Below are 13,334 nucleotides of genomic sequence, written 5' to 3' on the forward strand. Positions count from 1 at the left end.
TTCCCTAAAGGCACGGACCTATCCTAGAGCAGTGCTTCTGAATAATGGCTGCTCCTTAGAATCACTGGGAAGCTTTTAAAAGTTCCCAATACCCAGGCTAGACCTCAGACAAATTAGATTAACCTCTGCGGGTGCAATCTCTACACCCCACATGGGACTCAAACTTACAGCCCTGAGACCAAGAGTCCCATGCCCTAGCAACTGAGCCAGCCAAGCACCCCTGCCTCTGTGTTCTTAAAACTCTGATTCCAACGTGGAGCCAAGGTTGAGAATCTGTCTTAGAGGGATGACCAGGCTTGCTCTGCTCCATCACTTACATGGCTATCAAGATCCCCTGGTCTACCTTCAGCTCTTGACATGTTAAAGTGAAGTAAAGGAATTTAGAAATCCTTTGAGGGAAAAACAAAAGCCAGACAAACACAAAGGAGCCCCTGACATCAGGAAACTGGTCTGACACTCAAAGCTAGGTGTCACTCAGTGTCACTACCAGCTGGCCTGTTGCTTGTACGTAGTCCATATTATTCTCCTGTTGGACACAACCTCAGAGAACATCAACCTCAAATGATGTCACTCAGAACCATAAAAGTGAAACAAAGTCATCAGGCAACCCAAAGATACCAAACATCCCCTCTCTTGGCTAAAATGAGTGACTTCTGCTTCTTTACCCATGACAGCTTTATCCTTGTTCCAGTCTGCCCTCCCTATAGATAACATATGTTAAGATACCCCGCCACAGAATTATCCTTGCTTTCTGACAGCACCAATCTATGGTAAACCCTCGCTTTTCTGGACCTTCTCCAAAATCACCCAGCCAGAGCCCAGATCCACAATAATTTAAACATCCTGTTACTGACCCTGTCCAGAATTACCCAGCCAGAGCCCAGATCCACAATAATTTCAACATCCTGTTACTGAGATAGCCCACAGTTCCCCAGGGTCAATGTTCTCCCTTGCTGCAACAAACAATGAACTCAACTTATCAACCTCAGATGTGTTTCTGGTGGTCTTTGCCTGAAGGGCATTGATACTCTTGCTCACAAAACCTGACTGAAGAATGTTAAAAAGAAACTGGATTTGAGACTAAAAATGGAGCAATTTTGCCTCTGAATTGGGTGAATCACAGTGGTTGCTGACCTTAACTGCACATTAAAATTGCTTATGGAGCCCAGGTTGCAAGCCAGACTGATTTAAATAGAAATCTCTGGGGATAGGACCCAGGCACCAGTACCATTATAACACCACAGGTGATGTCAAGTAAATATAATAAACAGAAGTTTCACAGACTAGGGACCTATACAGATTGGAAAACTGAGGCCAACAGCCGTGAAGGAAGCTGCCCAGAGTCTTTTACCCTGCAAGTTGCAGCCCATCAGCCCTTTGCTTACGGGCAGTCTGAGCACAGTTGGCACTTTTACATCGGCGCTAATATGATACAACCTTTATAAACGATATGACAAGGCTCTTTGATGCTAGTGATAGAATAGTGAGTGGAAAGTAGCGTAAAGTATAATTATGTAAGGATGAAACTAACCGTGTAAATAAAACACAAGAGCCCCAAGATGGAATGACTGTGGTTGATTTTTTCCTGTTTTTTGAAATGTTTGTGTACATATTTATTTCAAAAGTGTTCAATAAACATGTATTCATTTAATTTTCTCTTTCAAAATATTTTTATGACCAGAAAGGGGCATATAACAAAATATATATTTGAAATTTAAAAAGCCATTGAGATTTAAAAAGACATTGCTGGATTATGAGATGAAGTTTAGCAATAACTAATTGATTCAGCATGGCAGCCAGATAAGATGCTAATAGTGGGCACTAGAAAATGTGAAGTCACTATTATGAGATAGAATCGGAAGAATTCCCTGCATGAATTTTAAGACCCCGATATAAAACTCTCCTTAGCATGGGAAGCAGATGAGGTTAGCAGGCTGTAGCTATGACCTATTTCTTGAAACCAAGACACATCCCAGAACACATGGTGGCCCTTGTGGTTCCTCTTCCATGAAGTAGCAATGAGATAGAACATGTAACAACCCCCGTTTTAAGTCCTTTTGGTTTCAACATTTTTCTTACGTTCTGGGTCACTATATAAATACAGAGAAGTTAGAGAAAACCTGGCTCATCATGCCTAAATGAGATAAGAAGGCTATGATGGAATATCACCATGGTCTATTAATTTCTGTCTGGAGAGAACAACAAAAGAGATCACAATATTCTGAGCCCATTGCATTTCCCACTTTGGATTAGCTGCCAAAACATGCTTCCAGAGGCTCAGATAGGCTGAGGGCAAACCCCTCAGTTGTCCATCCCCAGAACTAAATAACCTACACCAGTTTGTGGTCCCAGTAACTGGTTAGATGAAAACTCCTTTCAGACAATTGGGTAGATGCAGGGTGAATAACAGCTGAGTAGTGCTTGCCATTGTAAGTGAACTCAGGGTGACACTGGCTAGTCTCTATCACTTGGGGTTGTACCTTTTCTATCTCATTTAAATGTAAGTGTCATAGAAGGCAGAGGCTTCCCTAAATTTGGTGGACCCTAAGATATCTCTAGAAATAATTAAGGAGAAATATGAGCTTCTTCCTTCTTCTTGCTTTTTTTTTTTAAAGAAATGCGCCAGAAGGCCAGATAGAAGGCAAATTTTACAATCCTTTGATCCTGTGAGACTTTTGCTGAGTCTTAAGAGTTGAATTCAGATGGTCTGTGAGAAACAACAGAATGGATTTGAATTCCAGCGTGTCTAATTTCACTCTTCTTACCAAAGAATTTTCTAACACATGGCTGGAATTTTTCAGAAGTACATTTATGACTACTTCTGAGGATCTCCCTGAAATCATTCTAATATTGTCCTTGATCTGTACAGTTGGAGGTAGGTGTAACTCTCTTTATTTGATATATCTTGTAAATGTCACCATGTAGAACTCAGGAAAATAGCAGTAATAGAAAGTTAGAATTTTGTTCCTAAATTCATACTTTTAAACTAAGATTATCAACCAAATGAATCTAATGATAATCTGCCTCTGAAAAGAGACATGTAGAGTCTGATTCATATTCTTCATCCTCTTTCGAATTCAAAGTATTCACCCCTTTCTAGTTGGTAGGTAATGGTTACATTTAAGTGATGGGAAGAATCGAATCAAAGCAGATGAGCCAAAAATCAAGGGTTGAAGGATTTTGATTGCTATCTGTGTTATCACAAACTATAGTTTCATTCATATGTTGAAGCTAGTTGTGTACCAGTTTCTTCACTTGAGCAAAGAATTTTTCAAAATGATGGGCGTTCCGAGTGGACCAGTTACTTTTTTTTTTAATAATATTTATTCTGTTATATTAGTCACCATACAGTACATCCCCAGTTCTTGATGCGATGTTCCATGATTCATTACTTGCATATAACACCCAGTGCACCATGCAATATGTGCCCTCCTTAATACCCATCACCGGCCTATCCCAATCCCCCACCCCCCTCCCCTCTGAAGCCCTCAGTTTGTTTCCCAGTTACTTTTTAACCACTTGGTAGGGTGTCCCTTAGGTTTTGTTCAAATGATAAATTATGTATAGCTCTTATGAGAAGAAAATAATACTGTAGAAATCAAAAGAAAGCACTCTTTTTTGCATTCTTTGAATTGATTAGAAAATATATTACAAAGAAACAAAACATTAAACTGAAGTAAATGCTGTGATATTGCTTATTATACTTTGTTCACAGTTCATTACAGGCTTTCTAATGTGTAGTAGGTAACCAGTAATAGGAAGCTAGTTTTTCTCATTGGGCAAATTCTTATACCTAGTTCCTCATTGTTATTTTGGGAATCAGCCAGGAGATTTCATTAAAGTTTAGTTATTTATTAACCTCTTATTGCAAGATTGCTAAAGAAAGTAGTATCTGATTTTTAGCATATACAAAAAATTGCTGTCAATATTTTAGTAATAACCCAAGAGCCAATGACTTCTAGCAATATTTACTAAAGATTCTAAGGAAATGAGATACTTCATAGAAGAGGTAAATATAGAATCTAGTAGATTAAGAATTACACTGATTCAGTGTGCTTAAGGATGAGAGAAAGTTTCAATTACAGGAATTAAGTAAGTGAAAAGTTGGAACAGAATTTCATTGTCCTCAGTATTAAGAAAGCATATCAAATTAAGATTCCATAACTGTGATTTTCATTGCCTTTCAGTAAAGATGTATTTTTTTGCAGCATTTTTGAATCTACACTTAAAAGACTTTCCAATTCCTCTCCCTGTGATATTATTTTTAATTGGATGCAGTTTTGAAATATTAAGTTTTACATCTGAGCAGGTGTGTATAGTAAATATGAGTATTTTGTGCTATATCTCAAATTCATACAAATACAAAGATAGCTTAAGGAAATTTGCAAAAATACTTGCCAGTTCACTGCTCTGCCAGTCGATGGATGCTTGTGATATGGATGACATCAGATTAGATGTGTGAAAAAAGGACCTAGGGGTGACAGAGCTGAGATCCAGCTAAATTGGATGACATCAGATCAGATGTGTGAAAAAAGGACCCAGGGGTGACAGAGCTGAGATCCAGCTAAATGTAGTCAAAACAGAGCCTCCGTCTGAAAGGAGGTGGGCAACTCAGAGAATGAGCTCATGTACACCTACTGAGAGTATGAGCAGCTAATGAGAGTTTAAGCAGAATTCAAAAGCTTAGACAAGAATTGGTTTTTTTCTTTAAAGATTTTATTTATTCATTTGTCAGAGAGAGAGAAAGAGCAAGCCCAAGCAGGGGAAGCCACAGGCAGAGGGAGAAGCAGGCTCCCCACTGAGCAAGGAGCCGAACGCAGGACTTGATCCCAGGACCCTGGGATCATGATCTGAGCTGAAGGCAGACGCTTAACTAACTGAGCTACCACAGCATCCCCAAAATTGGTTAATAAGATAGAAGCCCAGAGACCTTGAGCTGCTGGTACAGGACTCTAGTAGCAAGAGAATTCTGACGTGGGCCCAATCTATGGCCTCAGTTAGGAATGTTTTACAGGGTTCCCATTAGAATAGAGGCTAGTCTTTAAGTGTGTGTGGCTTATAAGATCTCAAGAAACAGAAGTTGAACCTCTTACCTGGAGTTGGAAGTGAGGAGGAAGGCAAATACAGATGTAGTCAAGGCAGCTACAGTGTTATAAATAGTTGAGAATAGCTGGAATCAGGTAGAGGAGAGCGATTATCTTTACTATAAGGGATATAGAATGCATCATTGACACATGAAATAGTTCTCTAGCCCCGGGGTTGGCAGCAATTTTTTTCTATAAAAGTCCATATAGTAAATATTTTAGGTAATATAGGCCACGTGAGCTCTGTCACAATTACTCAGCTCTGCCACTATGGTTCAAAAGCCACCATAGACAATACGTAAGTGAGCTGGCATGGCTGTGTTCTAATAAGACTTTATTTACAAAAACAGGTATTGAGTCAGATGTGGCCCCGGGTCATAGTTCGCCAACACCGGCTCTAGTCAATCAGAGTGTAAATGAGAACATGTATGAAAACGATTGCTTTCCCAAACAAATGTAACCAGTGATATTAACGAACATTATGAGATTACCAGATTATTACTTAATTTGTCATCAATAAGTTTTGTAACTGTACAATTTTGACTTCTATGAAATTTTAAGTACTTCTATAAACTTTTCTATTTGTCAATTTCCTTTTAAAAGAAGAGAACAGAGGTCAAGAACTGTGAAGGGTCTAAGATTTTACTCTGTTTGCAAGTAATAAGTTAGTCTGCCACAGTTTCATGGTCCTGGCAAAAGACACGGGATTCCTGGGCCCAAGAAAATAATTTTAGTGCTCACAGCCATAGCAGCAACCAGAATATCAGCATCTTCTTGTGCCTGTTCCGTAAGCCCCAGTACCCACAGGGAGAAGCAAAGAGGGTCCGGTGAAACCCGCATACGCAATGGATTGCACTACAGGAGAAGAAACCTGAGTTTAGAGAACTTGAATATTTTGTGTTGGGCAGTAAACTCACCTGACCTCTTGCCCTAGAGGGAGACACTATCCTTATTACACTGCACAGTATAGTACACCAACTCTTTGCTCTGAAGGGAGGCACTTAGCTCTGTCTTCCAAAGCTGTTAGCCATAGAAATATTTTTGAAAGATAGTCTGGAAGAAAAGCAATCAATGCCTCCACTCATAAGATATGGAGAAACACGAGAGACTCATGGAGAATCATCCCCCCAAAGCAAAGATACCACCTAACACAGCAGGCATTCCGTGTTTCCTTAACGAACAGAATGTTGAGTGGATGCCCATAGCAGGATTTACAAATACCAACTAAATATTTTTTTTTACAGATTTTATTTATTTATTTATTTATTTATTTATTTATTTATTTATTTGAGAGAGAGAGAGATCACAAGCAGATGCGAAGGGTAGAGGGAGAAGCAGACTTCCCGCTGAGCAGGGAGTCCCATGTGGGGCTCAATCCCAGAACCCTGGGATCATGACCTGAGCCAAAGGCAGATATTTAACCTGACTGAGCCACCCAGGCATCCCTCAACTAAATATTTTGTAATAAACAACATTAATTAGTTATTTCATTAACGGCATTAACTTCCAGTTTTTATTCCTGCTATTCTTCCACACACATCTTCTGTGTAATCCATGGTTAATTACTTGTAGTTTCTGAAATTTGATATGACTCTTTGCTCCTTTGTACATGTTGTGCATGATAATCCGTCTACCCAAAACCTGTCTTCCTCTTGTAGGCCTGAAAATCTCCTCCATATTCTCTTGTACCCATATCAATGTACTTTCTATACCTGTTGTTTAAAAAATAAAATGGGCATGGAGATATGTGTTAACTTCTGCTGTAACTGGTAACAATCTGATGGAAAATTATGAAAATCTGGGGCACCTGGGTGGCGCAGTCAAACGTCCAACTCTTGCTTTTGACTCAGTTCATGATCTCAGGATGATTAGATTGAGCCCCCCATGGGGTCTGTGCTCAGCGGGGAGTCTGCTTAAAACTCTCTCCCCTTCTCCCTCTCCCCTACCTCTCTCTCTAAAATAAGTAAGTAAATCTTTTTAAAAAAGGAAAGAAAATGATGAGAATCAAGAGAGTTAAGATTTGAGCACCTATTACATTGTGATATATCTTTTTCTCTTTTGCTAGAGATAGGAGTGCCTGGCGTGTAATCTATGCTAATAGAAGGATGGATAAATGAGAAACTGATGTATTTTTATATTATTAGGTCCAAATATACGCAGATGCCATACAATGGATGAGTCCAAAAGTATTTTTTTATCTATTTACACCAATAATTATCTTTAATGTTGCATTTGACATGGATGTTTACATGCTGCAGAAGTTATTTTGGCAGGTAAGAAGTTCTCTTTTGCAATAACATCATTCACTCATGAACTACTATATGTTATCTATATTCAGATTTTTAAAAATTTTGCTCTAAATTAGAAAACAAAGAAGACAAGGAAAAAGTATAAGGTGTGGGAGAAGTAAATTCAGCTTTATATTTTAGTGAATAAACCATATCTTAGCAATTGTCCAACGTATTGAAGGCTCAGGAAAAAAGCTTATGGAGAAGAAAAGTAATTCTGAAAATCTGACTGGCAGAGTTTAATGCCAGTTATAATTTTAACTCTGAGATGCCATTAGAGGGCTATTATGAAATATATTTGGCCCAGTTTTTTAAATTATTTTCATAAAAACCATGTTTCCATGTTTTAAATACCCACCTTCTAAAACTTCCCTACTCACATGAACAAAAATGGAGAATACTCACAGAAGCTTCTATAACTCTAATTCACCAACTATTGTGATTTTTTTTTCTCATCATGTGATATTTGATCCCCATCAAGGAAAGACCTCGAGGGAAAAATACTCCAAATCTTAAGCAGGGTATACATTTCTTTCAAAGTAATTAAAACAGCTTTGTAAATATAAGGCCATTACCTAAACTACACTAGAAACAAAACTATTAAATAACTTACTTCATTTTGAGTCCAGGCAATTGGGAGTTCAGACAAATGACATGAAAGAAAAGAAAAAAAAAGAGAAAAGAAGAGAAAAGAAAAAAGAAAAGAAAAGAAAGAGAAAGAAAGAAAGAAAGAAAGAAAAGGAGGGAGGGAGGGAGGAAGGAAGGAAGGAAGGAAGGAAGGAAGGAAGGAAGGAAGGCAGGCAAGCAGGCAGACAGACATCGAACAGAATAGATATATAAAAGTACTTTGGGCTGGTTTGGGTGATCTCTGCTGAGCCGTCTCCTGCATCTCTGTACAACTGTGGGGTCAGACGAGTTGGGATGAGCTGGGTGGCCCCACGCATGTGTCTGTTGGTTCTTACTGTGAGTGTTAGCTGTAGGCAATAGGTGTCACTACCATGATCTAGAAGGTTATTCCAGACTTCTTCCTGTGATGGTTGCAGAGTCTCAGATATGGGCAGAAGAGGGCAGACTCCAATTTGCCAGTGCTTTTTAGGCCCCTTCTTTCATTGTGTTTGCTCTTGTCCCTTCTAGCCAAAGCAAAGAATGGCATGACTAACCAAGTCAGTGCTGGAGATAACTTCCCAGTGGTGTGAATTCAGGGAGCAGAATTACTGCAGCCACTTTTACAAACAATATGCCTTGTGACTTATCAGGGTGAGAGTATAAGGATTTGGGTCTCCTGACCCTCAGTCTTCTTATCTCAGAGCCTCATTTTAATTTCTCCTTTGAACAGAAGTTAGTAATACAACTCTTCAGACCATCAAAACCTTACCATGAGAACCCAGCCACCCTAAGGTAAATTATGTAGGAGGTGTTGATTTTCTCCCACCACCCTAATGCTGTCATCAAGATTCATTCACCAAAGACTCCCTCTCAGGAGATCCAGGGTTCAACAGGGCCATATAAATGCTCCATCATTATTCTGCCACTTCTCAGATTCAGTAAGAGATGTATGATTAAGTGACTTAACCAGATCGCTTAGCACTAGCACCCAGCCTCCTGAATTAGATAGAGTCTTAGTTCCCAATTCATCATGCATGACTGTCCCTCTACAAATGAAGAGCAAAGTAATCAGAAGGAGTTTTAATATTTTAGTTCTTCTAAATTCTTTTTTTTTTTAAAGATTTTATTTATTTATTCAACAGAGATAGAGACAGCCAGCGAGAGAGGGAACACAGCAGGGGGAGTGGGAGATGGAGAAGCAGGCTCATAGCGGAGGAGCCTGATGTGGGGCTCGATCCCATAACGCTGGGATCACGCCCTGAGCCGAAGGCAGACGCTTAACCGCTGTGCCACCCAGGCGCCCCTAAATTCTTTTTTTTCTTAACTGTCTTTGGTTTTGCCTTTCTAGGTCCTATCACAATGCCTCATTTCCTAGCAGATGGTGAATAAATATGTAATAAACGAAGGAGTGAGAGCCTGTGCTTTTTCATTAGAAAAAGGCATGACTTTCCTGATGTAGCAAAACCTGAGACAGGAACCTGGGGGTGTCATCTGATTTTACTTCTCTGGAGAATTGTCTTAAATGGGATTGATTGGTACACTGTTAGTGGCTGTGTTTGTTGGTAAACCTTTCTGGAGGGCAGTTTGGCAATCTCTGTGGAAAACCCTAAAATGATGCATGTCTTTAATATTACTTATTGAAATTCTGAAGAAATAATTAAGGATGTATGATAAGGTTTAGTCACAGGACTCCTATATGTACATACAGATATATGTTGCTGTTTTTATTCAATGTTGGTAGTAAAAGCATTTGTCAACATCATTATGAAATTTTTATAATTTTTCATTTTTATTTTTATTTTTAAATTGAGATATAATTGACATACATTATATTAGTTTCAGGTATACAACATAATGATTCGGTAGTTGTATATATTTTGAAACGACCACCAAAACAAGTCTAGTTAACATCCATCACCACATAGTTACAAATTTTTTCTTTTAACTTTTTTAATACCTACTCTCTTAGCAACTTTTAAATATACAGTACAGTATTATTAGCTATAGTCACCATGCTGTTCATTGCGTCCCCATGATTTATTTAGAACTGGAAGTTTGTAACTTTTGACCCCTTTCACCTCTCTAGGTCCTACCGCAATGCCTTGTTGCCTAGCAGATGGTGAATAGACATGTAATAATGTTTCACCCCTTTCACCAACCTCCTGCCTCCACCCCCACCTCTGGCAATAGCCAATCTAGTCTCTGTGTCTAGGAGCTCAGCTTTTTTTTTTTTAAGATGCCACATATAAGTGAGATCATACCGTATTTCTCTTTTTCTATCTGACTTATTTCAAGTAGCATAATGCCTTCAAGTTTCATCCATGTTGTCGCAAATGGCAAGATTTCCTTCTCTTTTACAGTTGAGTAAGATTCTATTAGACATATAATACATATCTTTATCAACTCCATCTATCGATGGACACTTAGGTTGCTTCCATGTCTTATTGTGTATAACTATTGTGTATAGTTATTATAAATAACGTAGTGTAAATTTACATTATTGTATTGTAAATAATGCTGCAATGAACATGGGGATGCATTTCTGAATTCTTATAGGTAGCTTCAGGCACGTCACATTTTCTAAGTCCATTTGGGAATGAAATCTTGCTACATAGCCACCCCTGGTATAATAAGAGGAAGCAGAAGGCACTGGTGGAAAGGCAGAAGGCCAGGTTCCAGTTCTAGAGTAACAGAAATTTTCTTCCTATGTTTTCTGGAGTCCTCTGCCATTTCTCTACATTCTTTCTGTTATCTTATTTTCTCCTTCTTTTCCTCTTTTGTGACTTCTTTCAAACTTGTGTTCTTTCTTTCTGTGTTAACAGCCTATGATTCAGTTCTATGCATAGTTAAATGTGTATATATACACGTCTGTATATACGGTGTGCGTGCACACAACTTTACACATTCATTTCTATATGCAACGGCCTTATCAAGAAAATTAAATGTGCCCTTTTAATTACAATATGGTATTTCCTACAATTGGTCTGTCATAAGTCCTAAGAATCTCATTGTAATTTTTGCCTCTTATTTCCAGAGTTGCAGGTACATATTTGTTAAATAAGATAACTTAAAATTTCCCTTCAATGGAATCAATGTGATTCTGTATCTCCAATAATCCTGATACTCTGCTTTTTAAAATAGTATACAAAGCCAATCAGATTTTTCTATCTGTAAAATTTCTTTGCAGGTACTTTTAATTACAGTTCCTGGCTTTTTGATGAATTATATATTAATTCTTTGGTATTTGGTATCTGTGAATAAATTACTTTTGGAAACTACTCCATGGTTATTATTTTCAACTATCCTTGTGAGTTCAGATCCCATGCTGACGGCAGCTGCTATAAGAGACCTTGGTAGGTATATTTTTCCTCTTTTTCTATATTTAAATTATCATGTTCTGTACTTAATGTATCTAGTTTTAAAATCTTTTGTTCACTGTAGCTTTTCAATATATGAAATAGGGTTCGGGGACATTGGGGGTTGAGCATGGAGATTCGGGTTAGTGATGCTTAGAACAAAATGAAATGCCAGTTATGGGCTTACTTAGCGCATATATATATATATATATATGCGCTAAGTAAGCCCATATGTATATATATGTGTGTGTGTGTGTGTGTGTGTATATATATATATATATATGCGCCCATATGTATATATGTGTGTGTGTGTGTATATATATATATATATATATATTTCATCCAATTGTGGAATAAACAGGGTTATGTGTAATCCTTGACTTTATACATGCTTCTACTTTGAGCCAACAGTTTCAGGAGCGAACAATTTGCAAATACATTGTGGTGACATTTCTATTGCCCAATACCTCTTTTCCTTTGACAATACTGTCATTAGGATAATGCCATTTGCAGAAAAAAAAAAGTGCCTTTGGAGTCCTTGTCACCATTAGGACCAAAAAACATGAAAAGTCAAAAACAATAAAATCGCTAATCATACAGTGTTTTCAGTGTGTACTATTTTAGGAGAAATAAATCTATATTTAAAAACAAAATACCAAGTCAACATAACCCCCCCACACACAAACATGCACAAATCTAAAAGCCTCATTCAAGAAAAATGATAACCTAATTTGTTGTCCTCCAATCACTTTTTAGTGACAAGAATTACATTTGTTTTGAAATAGAATTTTAATATGGCATGTGTGCATGTGCATACACACATTTTCTATACTTTTCATTTTATGGCCAGTTAAAGGAAAAAGCTCCTTGAGGCAAGTAGAAATAGAATAGAGGAGACACATCAATGTACCTCTCTGAATAAAGGAGAGCCAACTCTTCAAAACAAAGAGATTAAGATTGTGAGGTAAGACTTTAGAAGAAGGAAGTGCCAGGATCTGTCACCCAACCCTGCCTCTATGGGGACTTCGTCAGTGCCAGTCCCTTTTCTACTCAAAAGATTTGGCAAAGTTCTATGCTACCTGAGAGCATTGCATTCTTAACGTTATAATCTTGTAATCTAGTTAGTATTCCACTGATTTCCTGGACTGCCATTGTTGAATTTAAATAATTTCTTTGTGGGGGTGCGTGGGTGGCACAGTCGGTTAAGCACTCAACTCTTGGTTTTCACTCCAGTGCTTGTCTCAGCAGTTATGAGATTGAGCCCCGCGTCTGGCTCCACACTCAGCATGGAGTCAGCTTGAGTTTCTCTCTCTCTCTCTCTTCCTCTGCCCCTCCCCTGCCTCCACACTCATGTGCTCTCCCACTCTCTCTCTCTCAAATAAATAAATCTTTTTTAAAAAAAGATAACTAATTTCTTTGAGTTAACTTGCAAAGTTATGCTCATACATTTTAGTCATCTTGCCATGACTTCTGGAATTTTGTTTTTCTCCTCATTTTGCATACTTAAAAACATAAAAATGAAAAATAAAGTATTTTTCTCTTGGTAACATTTTTGCTTGAGTTTTCAAAGCAAGATTTTTATATTTGCTTTGTTTTACTTTCACACACACACAAAGTCTGCCCAGGCTTATGTGTACATGAATATATTCACATTGTCTTGAGCTTTTGATGGTCTGTTGACTCATCAAATGCCCCCATGTCAGTTGTTTATTTTCAAACACTTACGTTTTGTTATAGCTATTGGAATTAGCTATACAATAGTACCAGTTAGATTTTTCTCAGTAAGGAACAGCTCTGAGTTTCAACAACTGAGTAAGAAAAAACACAGTGGCTTAAAAACAACAGTTATTATTTCTCGTGAGTCTCACATGGCTAACGAATCTATAGTCAGTGAGAGGGTCATCTGGGGGCTAAGCGATCTAGGATGGCCTCAACTGGGAAGAGCCACCTTTCTTCCATGTATTTCTCACAATCTTCCAGTAGTGCAACCAGGGAACACT

General features: G+C 38.1%; 1 protein-coding gene across 1 annotated transcript in view; it reads left to right on the forward strand.

Moving 5' to 3' along the window:
* SLC9C1 (solute carrier family 9 member C1) overlaps positions 1 to 13,334 on the forward strand; it is an 83,597-nt gene that overhangs the window by 1,573 nt on the left and 68,690 nt on the right. Inside the window, exons 2-5 of the mRNA XM_045785216.2 lie at positions 2,616 to 2,875; positions 4,209 to 4,309; positions 7,229 to 7,357; positions 11,166 to 11,331. Of these exons, the coding sequence (XP_045641172.1) occupies positions 2,725 to 2,875; positions 4,209 to 4,309; positions 7,229 to 7,357; positions 11,166 to 11,331 (547 nt within the window). The 5' untranslated portion in view covers positions 2,616 to 2,724. The remainder of the gene's footprint in view (positions 1 to 2,615; positions 2,876 to 4,208; positions 4,310 to 7,228; positions 7,358 to 11,165; positions 11,332 to 13,334) is intronic.

This window comes from Ursus americanus, chromosome 4, assembly GCF_024610735.1.
Source record: "Ursus americanus isolate L20-20 chromosome 4, mUrsAme1.1.p, whole genome shotgun sequence".
Taxonomy (NCBI): Eukaryota; Metazoa; Chordata; class Mammalia; order Carnivora; family Ursidae; genus Ursus; species Ursus americanus.